This window comes from Austrofundulus limnaeus, unplaced genomic scaffold (genome assembly GCF_001266775.1).
Source record: "Austrofundulus limnaeus strain Quisiro unplaced genomic scaffold, Austrofundulus_limnaeus-1.0 Scaffold315, whole genome shotgun sequence".
NCBI classification, from domain to species: Eukaryota; Metazoa; Chordata; class Actinopteri; order Cyprinodontiformes; family Rivulidae; genus Austrofundulus; species Austrofundulus limnaeus.
In genome coordinates, this window is record NW_013952717.1 from 689910 (window position 1) to 701010 (window position 11101).

The 11101-nt window shown below is 41.2% G+C and overlaps 3 protein-coding genes across 5 annotated transcripts in view; all 3 read right to left on the reverse strand.

The window, feature by feature from the left end:
• Positions 1-1466, reverse strand: part of ift57 (intraflagellar transport 57 homolog (Chlamydomonas)) — a gene marked incomplete in the record, with an annotated part of 8545 nt that extends 7079 nt beyond the window's left edge. The window contains 1 exon segment of the mRNA XM_014022017.1: positions 1025-1466. Coding sequence (XP_013877471.1) covers positions 1025-1179 — 155 coding nt within the window.
• A 281-nt stretch (positions 1467-1747) lies between these two features.
• Positions 1748-11101, reverse strand: part of LOC106527204 (uncharacterized) — a 19390-nt gene continuing 10036 nt past the window's right edge. The window contains exons 4-8 of the mRNA XM_014022008.1: positions 10568-10885; positions 7542-8153; positions 4702-5109; positions 3723-3929; positions 1748-3502 (exon numbers count right to left, since the gene is read on the reverse strand). Of these exons, the coding sequence (XP_013877462.1) occupies positions 2559-3502; positions 3723-3929; positions 4702-5109; positions 7542-8153; positions 10568-10885 (2489 nt within the window). The 3' untranslated portion in view covers positions 1748-2558. The remainder of the gene's footprint in view (positions 3503-3722; positions 3930-4701; positions 5110-7541; positions 8154-10567; positions 10886-11101) is intronic.
• Positions 4201-11101, reverse strand: part of LOC106527209 (zinc finger protein 629) — a 9258-nt gene continuing 2357 nt past the window's right edge. Inside the window, exons 2-5 of one of the 3 annotated variants that reach the window (XM_014022019.1) lie at positions 10568-10885; positions 7568-8111; positions 7389-7485; positions 4972-5109 (exon numbers count right to left, since the gene is read on the reverse strand). In XM_014022019.1, the coding sequence (XP_013877473.1) occupies positions 5068-5109; positions 7389-7485; positions 7568-8111; positions 10568-10885 (1001 nt within the window). In that variant the 3' untranslated portion in view covers positions 4972-5067. Of the gene's footprint in view, positions 5110-7388; positions 7486-7567; positions 8112-10567; positions 10886-11101 lie in introns of all 3 variants that reach the window. The other 2 variants (XM_014022020.1, XM_014022021.1) reach the window with 2 other exon arrangements.

The window sequence follows — 11101 nt, forward strand, 5'->3', positions numbered from 1 at the left end:
AGGAGAGGAGGACAGAGGAGGAGAGGGAGGAGAGGAGGAGAGAGGAGGAGAGAGAGGAGGAGAGGAGGACAGAGGAGGAGAGGGAGGAGAGGAGGAGAGAGGAGGAGAGGGAGGAGAGAGGAGGACAGAGGAGGAGAGGGAGGAGAGGAGGAGAGAGGAGGAGAGGGAGGAGAGAGGAGGACAGAGGAGGAGAGGGAGGAGAGGAGGACAGAGGAGGAGAGGAGGAGAGAGGAGGAGAGGAGGACAGAGGAGGACAGATGAGGACAGAGGAGGACAGAGGAGAAGTAACATCAGGTTTCAAACTGACAGTCGTCTCATAAAACAACAGAAACTGTTTCCTGTGAAAAACTCTGATGTGAACTCTTCAACTGAGAATATTTAACAACAGTTAACGTGAGTTCACTGTGAAAAACTGAAATAAAAAAACTGCAGAAAATCAGTAAAAAGGAACAAATTTAACTGAAAACAGAAAACATCTAAAAGCTAAAATAGCTGAAAACATCTGTAAGAAACATAAATAACAAATTAGCAAAAAAGTAGAAAACATCAGAAGCTAAAATTAGCATAAAATAATTMAAATGTAGCAGCCACACTTTGTGATCAACACCCTGACGGTGAAAGTTGTGTTTTTTTAATTAGCAGAAAAAAATGCAAAAAAGTGTCATTTTGTAGTAAAATAGCTAAAACAGCTGAAATTTTCTGTAAAACAGCTAAAATGTTGCTGAAAATTATTTGAGCACAAGGAAGCATAAGGAGCACGTTTACATAAATAACATGTATTAGCTTTAAAATGTGTTTAGCTTAAAACAGCTAACTTTAGCTAATAGCAGCTGAACTTTAGCTAAAATTGCAGAAAATGGATGAAAATAGAAAAAACATCTGTAAGAAGCATAAACAGCTAAAAGTAGCAGAAAAAAGCAGAAGAATAGTAGAAAGAAGCAGGATTGTAGCTGAAATAGCAGAAAAAAGACACAATTAGAAAAAAAGTAGCTAAAATTAACACAAAACTGTTTCTGTTTTTCACCTGGACAGGTTCTTCATGTTGTGTTTGGACAGAACCTCCTCCTCGTAGTTCAGAACCTTCAACTTCTCCAGGAGGTTCTCCATCACCACAAACACCTGATGGACCGAACCGGGCCCGCGGTCCTCCTCCTCCCCGCGTCGAGCCTCCTCTGACATCCCGTGAAAACTCACCGACCAAACGAGCGGCGAATCAAACCCAGAAACACGGTCGGTTCGGTGCTGCTAAGCTTGTTAGCATGCGTTAGCATCTGCTGCTCCGAGTTTGACTTCCGGTCTGTTGCTAGGAAACAGAAAGCTAATTGAGCAGTGTAGCTGGCTTGTGTTAGCTATCTTATATATTTATACATTTAATTTTTAGAGTTACGGTTTTCTCTTAATATTATAAAGATGGTAGATTATCTACTGGATTAATACAAATTAATCAAAGCCTCCACCAGTTTGTTTATTCAATCTACTTCCGGTTTCATAACCGACGTTTGAAGAGGCGCTGCCGCCACCTACAGCATAAAACTGGAACTGCACCTTTCATTTATTTATTTTAGTAACATCTCTCAGATCCTGAACTGAATACATTTTATTAAAACTGTATTAAAGTAAAACTTAATTAAAAACTTCATATTTAACTAACACAACTAAATAACTTCCCAGTAATGCAGCTGATTCTTCTTCATGGGCTTAATTGTGGCAGAAAACATCATGAAGGATCACATTTTAACACAAAAAATTATTCATTAAAGTACTTTATTGCAACATTTAGAAATTTTAGGACACAATAATATAAAAGCAGAATATTATAATGAAATGACGGTTTGACCATCTTTACAAAGACGATAAATAAATTTAAAATCAGCTAATTTAAATACAGATCTGTGTRGTGACACATACAGCACCTGCAGAGTTTATGTTCATTCAAGCACAGAAAGACTTAAAACGCAGAAACAGAACAGATTTACAAATGTTTAAACTCTCAGCCATCCAGGTCGTAACAAGAATATTTTTTAAAAAGCCAACATTTAAGAGYTTTTATGAGAACTGTGAGCAGCGCAGCAGATGCTACTTTACAGAAAATGAGACTGAAACACGTTGGAGCATCATTTCAACTCACARTGGACAAAAACGTATAAAAAGTTTCACAACATATTTACATTATTTTATATTTACAGCCTATAACTGAGCTCATACGCTTCATCTGCTGGGTAAAACTTTTATTTTTAGGTCATAAGTTCTAAAAAACCCACCAAACCTCCCCTCACACACACACTTCCTGTTTTAGCTTTTGTGTGTGACAACCGGCCTCCTACTCCGATTTAAGTTTGTTAAATTAAATGTTTACGCCTTTTAGTGCAACTCATTTACTTTTTGATTTGTTAAATGTTTGATTGAAGAAATGTTATTTTTATGAGTTTTTAGGCACAATTTTTGGATGTTTCTGTGTTTACAAGTGTTCCAGAAACAGGAAGTGCAATTTTGGCGCAACAGGACTCGAAGCTTTAAGGCTTTTTTATAACTTTTCCTCCACATCCTGAAARTTTCTCCTAGATCATTTGCTGAAAGGTTTCTCCGCCCGTGTGAGATTTCATGTGACGGTTCAAATGTGAGGTCCGATTGAAGGTTTTCCCGCAGATCTTGCAGAAGAACGGCTTCTCCCCGGTGTGGATCATCATGTGTCGTTTGCAGTCCCCGTTGATCGTGAAGGTTTTCCCGCAGAAGTTGCAGGAGAAAGGCTTCTCGCCGGTGTGCCGCCTCAGGTGGACAGTGCAGCTTCCTTTAGTGCTGAACATGGCCCCGCAAACCCGACAGGAGTAGGACTTCTCCCCCGTGTGGATCCTCATGTGAGACTTCAAAGTGTAGTTATAGTTGAAGGTTTTTCCACAGACGCCACAGGAGTACGGCTTCTCTCCGGTGTGGATCCTGACATGAGTGACTAACTTACTGGAGGAGGAGAAGTGCTTCCCACAGGTGGGACAACAGTACAGCAGTTTGTCCGAGTTCTGGTTCCAGACTTTGTGGACCTTAATGTGACGCAGCAGAAGGGAGTTTTCCAAAAACGTTTCTCTGCAGATTTTACAAGAAAACAGCTTCTCAGACGGTGCTGATGGACCCGCCTGGTTCCTGTGAGAATCATCTGCGTGATCCATCCTCGTCGGTGACCAGTCTGTGATTTCAATCAATCCTGAATCCTGGTCCTCGGGTCCAGCAGAGCTCTGAGAGACGAGCTGCTCCTTTGGTTCTGGTTCACTTTCATTTAAAACGGTCACCATGAACAGATCAGCCTCCTGCTTCAGGTGGAGCTGAGCTTGCTCCTGATTGGTGCAGAGCTCCAGCTCTTCTTCTTTGATGCGTGGAGGTTCTGGTTCCTCCCGGTACTCGAACTGTGGAGGTTCTGGTCCCTCCGGGTCCAGGCTGGAGATCCAGTCCTGCTTGCAGAGCTGCTGGTCCTTGAGAATCCCAGTCTTGTGGACCGGTTCCTGTTGGAGGTCTGAAAGAACAACAAGGAGATTAAATATGAAACTAATGTTCAGACAGGATCTTGTTACCTTTTAGCTGTTAGCATCCATTAGCTCTGTTAGCTAACGCTAGCTTAGCATGTCAAACGTGTTTCTCTGCTCGGTGTAACTTTGTGTTTGTAGCTTCCTGCTTTATTTTCTGTATGTAAACTGGGACTAAACGAGCTGCTGGTTGTTCTCAGAGCTACATACCGACTCTGTGCAGCTTCAGTTCGGGTCTCCAGCAGCTGACATCCAGCAGTCTGCGCTGACGGTCGATCTCCTCTTCGTACCGCAGGATGGTTTTTTCAAACTCGGAGAAGATTTCTGCAGCAGCAGCTGTCAGCCGGTCTCTGATAAAGTCTTTAAGATGCGGAACTGAAGACATCGTTTTAAAAAATAGGTTGAAATGAACGAAGACTCATTAAAATCCACAAAGAGGTGATGATGGCCAATTCTTCTTCGCGGCTCGAAAACATCTGCAGCGCCACCAGGCGGCGCGGAGGACCAGGAAAAGTTTTTAATGCAGCATTTAGAAAGTATTTTTATTTWTTTATTTATACTTGCAGTATTTAATTTAAATTTGGCACAAATATTTATTCTTTTGTCATACGTCTGTTACATACTTTGGATGACTGGAGAGGAGAGGACCTTCAATAACACTGTAAAATAAATCACTTCCACCCGTTTCTGCTTGGAAGGAACCAAAATCTTTATTCCTTTTTCATCAGTTTGCAACAGTGAAGCTCTGACCCTCTGAACTAAGAAGGTGAAACAAATTAAAATAAAATAAAATCTGTGTCATCACGTCACATTTGGACCTGACACCTTTATGAACAAAGTGTCACAGAAACAGGAAACATTCTTACAACCAACACAGAACAATGTCAAAAACAAACAAAAACACTCAAACTGATGACCTGCATCTGCACTGAAACACTTCTGGCCTTTAAATAAACAAACGTATGAAGATCCGCTGCATAGTTTTTAAATGAGCTGTTAGTGGAAAGTAAATGTGCAGACATGAAGACGGACAGAAGCTCAGCTCAGCCTCAGTGGACCTTCATGTGACGGTTCAGAGAGGACGTCTGATTAAAACGTTTGCCACAAAACAAGCAGGAAAAAGGTTTCTCCCCCGTGTGGACCCTCATGTGTGTGACCAGGTGACTGTAAGACGGGAACTTCTTCCCACAGGTGGGACAGCAGTGCAGCAGCTTGTCCCAGTTCTGGCTCCACACTTTGTGGACCTTGATGTGACGGATCCGCAGTGAGTTCTGCAGAAACGTTTCTCCACAGATTTTACAGGAAAACAGCCTCTCAGGTGCTGCAGCCTTGTTACCGTGGTGACAGTCTGTGTGTTCTGTCTGTTCATTCCACCCTGAACCCTGGTCCTGGTCCTCGGGTCCAGCAGGACTCAGAGAGATGCTCCTCGTCGCCATGAKCGGATCGGCCTCCTGACCTCTGCAGAGCTGCTGCTGGTCTGCTTCAATCTGTGGAGGTTCTGGTTCCTTCTGGTCCAGGCTGCACTTCCTCCTCTGGCTGCAGAGCCGCAGGTCTGTCAGAACCAGCTCCGGCTTGTGGACCGGTTCCTGCTGGAGGTCTGAAAGGACAAAAAGACAAAACAAATCAGATTTAATAAARTTTTAATCATCTGGACAGAAATTTATTTTAAGTCCTGGAGACCAAAAACCCAGAGGAGGCTCGGTGCTCACAGCCGAAAGTTAAATGAATAATTCAAGCTGAGAGAGTTTTACTGGAAGCTGCTGAAGAAGATGAAATGTTTAACAGCTYAAGTGTTTATGTGGAGGCAGGAACAAAGACAACAGTGAAAATCTGTGAAACATAAAAAGTAAAAATGAGTAGAAAAACTGAAATGTAGCTAAAAACAGCAGAAACAAGTTCAGTTTAGAGGACAGATGGTAAACAGGACAAAGAATGTTCACATTAGAAGAAAAGTTGTCATTTAAGACAGCTAAAAAAAGAGCTGAAATTAGCTTAAAAAGAGCTGAAATTAGCTAAAGAGCTGAAATTAGCTAAAAAGCTAAAATTAGCTAAAAAGCTGAAATTAGCTAAAAAGCTGAAATTAGATAAAGAGCTGAAATTAGCTAAAAAGAGCTGAAATTAGCTAAAAAAGAGCTGAAATTAGCTTAAAAAGAGCTGAAATTAGCTAAAAAAGAGCTGAAATTAGCTTAAAAAGAGCTGAAATTAGCTAAAAAAGAGCTGAAATTAGCTAAAAAAAGAGCTGAAATTAGCTTAAAAAGAGCTGAAATTAGCTAAAAAGAGCTGAAATTAGCTAAAAAAAGAGCTGAAATTAGCTTAAAAGAGCAGAAATTAGCTAAAAAGAGCTGAAATTAGCTTAAAAAGAGCTGAAATTAGCTAAAAAAGCTGAAATTAGCTACAAAAGCAAAAATTAGCTAAAAAAGAGCTGAAATTAGCTAAAAAAGCTAAAATTAGCTAAAAAAGCTGAAATTAGCTAAAAAGCTAAAATTAGCTAAAAATGCCTATAATAGCTACAAAATGCTGAAATTAGCTAAAGAGTTTAAATTAGCTTTAAAAAGAGCTTAAATTAGCTTTAAAAAGCTGAAAGTAGTTAAAAGAGTTGAAATTAGCTTAAAATTTTGAAATTAGCCGAGTTGAAATTAGCAAAAAAATGCTGAAATTGGCTAAAAGAGTTGAAATTAGCTAAAAAGCTAAAATTAGCTAAAATGCTGATAATAGCTACGAAATGCTGAAATTAGCTAAAAAGAGTTGAAATTAGCTTAAAAAAGAGCTTAAATTAGCTTTAAAAAGCTGAAAGTAGATAAAAGAGTTGAAATTAGCTAAAAATAGTTGAAATTAGCGGAGTTGAAATTAGCTAAAAATGCTGAAATTAGCTAAAAAGAGTTGAAATCAGCTTAAAAAAGCTGAAATTAGCTAAGAGTTTAAATTAGCTAAAAAAGAGCTGAAAATAGCTAAAAAATCTGAAAGTAGCTAAGAGTTTAAATTAGCTAAAAATGCTGAAATTAGCTTAAAAAGCTGAAATTAGCTAAAAGAGTTGAAATTAGCTAAAAAAGCTGAAAGTAGCTAAAAGAAGCTGAAATTAGCTAAAAGAAGCAGAAACCAGAAATTATCATTTAAAGCTACATTAAAAAGAAGCTAAAATTAGCTGAAAGGTAGCTTAGAACAGGGGTTCTCAAACCTTTTGGATCTTACAAGAGTGAAAAACTTCCAGGGACCCCCTCATAAAGCCCACCCTGTTAATGATAAATAATTTAGTTATTTTAACCCCTAAATGCCATGACATTTTATTTTGTTTGATTTTGTGTGTTTGTTTTACTTGTGCATTTTCCCCATACGCATTTTTAAAAATAAAAACCAAATCAACAATTTACTGAAATCTTTTGAGGACCCCCCCCAAGACACGGCTCACGGACTCCTGAGGGTCCTGGGACCCCAGTTTGAGAACCTCTGGCTTAGAAGGCAGCAAAACAGCCAAAACTACAATAATAAAGCACGAAAAGGTTTAAATTAGGAGAACAGAAGAAAGAAGCAAAAAGGACCAGAGAAAAGCTTTAAATCAGGAAAAATAAAATAAAATAAAATTTTAAAAAGAAGCTAAACTTAGCACAAAAATATAAAAATTAAAAAAATTCATAAAAAACAAACAAAACAAAAATAAAAATTTGACGTTTTAAGGAAGCTGATAAAATCTTCATTAATTTATAATAAAAAGTGGCTAAAAAAGCTAAACGTCTGCAGAAGTTTCAGTGTGTGAAGAAAGTGGTGGCACACAGCAGCCGAAGGTTTGATCAATGAAACGTTTTGAGAGTTTCACATCATGTGAACAAATGAATGTGCAACAGTTTGTGTGTTATTACCATGTTATAAACAGAATATTACCAGTTGTTTTATATGAAGATGGTTTTGTAGCAGACAGTTAGGGTTCACTCCTCGTCGGTCCAGATACAGAAACAAAGGCACGTCAGCTCTMTTACACCTTTATTTCAGTTATAACACATTTATTACATTAAATAAGACCGTTATGAAACTGACTGAACTCGTAGAGTTGGAATAAATACCTTGTCAGATAATCCTGCAGCTCTTTCTGTCCGGCCATGATGGAGCCGCAGGACGTGGACGTCTCGTTGGGGTTCAGCATCTTGATCAGGCCGATGAAGTTGGGGGTCTCCACGACGTGCAGCGAGAGGGCGTCGTCTCCGAACAGCTCCACGATGCGTGGGTCCACCCTGGGGGCCGACGCCTCGCCCAGGTGGCGCGCCCTCTTGGCGCCCGGCGGCGGCTCCTGGCCGGCGAGGCAGCGGCGGTGCTTCCCGCGGGACGAGCCGGCCTTGACGCGCTCCTCGAACTGGGCGGCGTGCGCCGGGTGCTTCCTCCGGACGTGAGACTTCAGGTTGTAGAAGCTGTTCACCTGGCCCTTGATGGTGATGTCCTTGGGGCGACACATGACGCAGCGGAAGCACAGGACCCGGGCGTTGCTCTCYTCCCGGGACGTGAAGACGAAGTAGTCCTTCAGGTGGGACCAGGGGTTCCGGGACTCCCGACTCTGGTCCTGAGCCGCCGCCGTAGACCCTTCCTCCCGGGGCCGGATGAAAGCGCCGTCACCTTCCACAACGATAAGTGATAAGTTACACAGCTGCCGCTCAGCTGGCACCCAACACAATCACATCTGCAGAAAGAAGAACAGCCCCGACCCGCAGGGGGGCCGGATATACACCCTCGCCTTGGTCCAGGACTGGTGATGGCCCTGCAGCAGAAGGTCGGTCACATGTTGCTGACTCAGCAGATTTCTTATATGTGCTACCTGTAGAAGTTTCATTTTGTTATGTTAAGTTTTATTCAAACACATGAACATAAATGACTCTTTTGCTGTTTGCAACATTGTTCCCACGCTGTAAACAAGAAGTTAGTCCCATTGTTTAGCTTCACTTATAAGTTTATCAGGAGTTGACAACCATCGTTTAGGTTGTCTGAGTCAAACTATTGTTGTTTCAGACAACCAGGTCTGATGGACGACCAAGAAACAAAGACCCAGATTAAAGTTTTCATCAGTGTAAAAATGAACGGGAGAATAAAAACTTGTTGAAGCCGTCTAGGGATTAAACTGACGGTTCTTTCACCCAATAAAGWGAAKCACAYTCAAAGTTTTATCCAATCAGAWCAGAGCAGGGCGGGTCGTGCCGTCTGACTGACAGRGCTGCCTTTTTCTCTCTCTGTGGGTGGGGGGTCAGCTTCACTCAGCTCAGCTGAACACCTCCCAGGAAAGCCCTCAGCGTTTCCTGGACTATTTTCCACCGAGGATTACGTCGTATTTTATATATATTATATTTCTAAAAGCAGCTCGCAGCATTTCCACCCTAACATTGTGTGTTCACGAGCACAACAAAACCGCCACAGATCACCTGACTGGTTTTAAAGCGAGGGGCAGCTGCTGCACCTGTCCACCTGCAGCGCAGCTCCGACCAGCCCGGGACTTAAAGGTCCACATGTCAACCCCTGCAGACGGTTACCTGCATAATGAGCATCAAAAATCAGTAATTTGTGCAAAAAATATCCGTATTAATCACACGTGGGTGGAGTGGAGGAAGGGGGGACTTTTAAAGATGTGTCTAAGTTTGACTTTTACTTTTTTCTAAAATCAAAGATTTCTCTGAGTCAGCTTCATGTGTTTGTAGTTAATTATAAATATCTTTTAAATTTAACCAGGTGTTTCAATGCCAATCATTTTAGTGGAGAAACTTGTCAGTTCATTTAAAAAAAAGAGTAAAAATAAATATTTTTTTCCTGTGCAGAGAACTTCCTGTTATGTTTTTAAATAAATAAATCAAAGCTCCTCAGCTGAAAACACTTAAATGGTAGAAAAGATGTTTAAAAAGCTCTTTCCTCAGAAAGTCTTCAGTCCCAAGAACACTAAACTGTAACTTTAATAAGGTCATGTACACAGTGTACTCTTATTTAAATGAAAATATTTGACCTGTAAGCAGAAAGCTGATTGATTTTTGCTCTCTAAAGAAGAGGATGAGGAAGTTTTACTCAAGCAGCTCCTGAAACTGTCAACCTGCTGAGAACATTTGTACATACAGTACTAAACTTTGTATACAGAACAATATACTTATTAAATTACATTTTTATTGAGATTATTTTGGACAACCAAAATGTTTTAGAAACAACCAGATTTTGTCAACAGGTTGTCTGTTGGACAACCTGAAACAAATCCTTATTTCTAGCCCTGTTTCTGATGGAAGTCCTGTGGAAATATTTGTCAGTGGCTTTAGTTTGATGTCTGTAAAATGGTTTATTATACTGTAAACAAATGACTCTTTGTTTAGCGTCAACGCTGTGTTAGCTTTTCATTTTAAACACTTTGGATATTCTGAGGAAGGAAGTGATATTCATGTGATTTTATAAAGCTTGTTGTTGAGTATATAAAATGGTCCAATGCTACGCTGAGCTAGCCTGGCCCTTTCCTTCCCACGCAGCTCTGCTCAGTTCTAGTTTCTCAATTCTATTCTCCGTCTGGGACTTCTCCCATTGACGAGGATTTCACTGGTAGATTTTTAGCCGAACCAATCAGAGAACAGAACATCGTTTTTCTGCGCAGTGTCTGCTTGTAGTTTATTTTACCTGGACCAATCAGCAAACAGAAGGAGGAGTTTTGAACCACGTCGATTTTCTGCACAGTGTCTGCTAGTTATTTTAGCATACAGCAGTGGAGGAAGTGAATGAAGCCAGTCTGTGTTGATAAGACTTCAAATTAAAATAAATTTATCTGACAAAGCAGCAGCTCTCATTTACAGTCGTCTCGTTCGGCTCGGGGTATTTCTCCTCTCAGTAGGGTTGTTTACAGCACACACGATTTCCGGTTAGCTTATTAGCTTAGCCTCCTTCACAGCGACAACACACACACACTTCAGCAGACGTGGGACGARGGTACTGAGGTCTGATCCAGTTTGGACTCAGAACTTTCTGGACCTTAACGTGACGGATCAGGAGAGAATTGTCCTCACAGGTTTTACATGAAAACAAACTGTCAGATGTTTCTGATTGGTCTGCTTCATTACCGTGATAACAGGCTGTGCGCTCCGTCTTCTTTGGTGACTGATCCTCGTTTTCATTTGACCCCGAATCCTGGTCCTGGTCCCTGGGTCCAGCAGGACTCTGACAGGTGAGCTGGTCCCTGTCTGGTTCTGGTTCACTGTAGTCCTCAGGTACAGTGGTCACCAGGTGATATTCCTCCTCTCCGGTGCAGAGCTCCTCCTCCTCAGCTTTGATCTCCACAGGTTCTGCTTCGTCCTGCTCCTCTTTGATCCACGGAGGCTGTTCTAACAGCTCCTCCTGCTGGTCTGTGAGAAACGGTGTCTCGTGGACCGGATCCTGTTCTGAAGGGACAGAAGGACAGTTTGTTGTCAGCGAAGAGGAAAACAAGCGTCTGTTTGAACAACCATGTCTGTTTGGATCAAAGTGGTATTTTTAAATATGTTCAAATTAAATCCTGTAGAAAATGATGGTCTTAATTTTATACTGATCTCAGCATGTTTCAGTCCTGAGAGAGAGAGAGAGAGAGAGAGAGAGAGAGAGAGAGAGAGAGAGAGAGA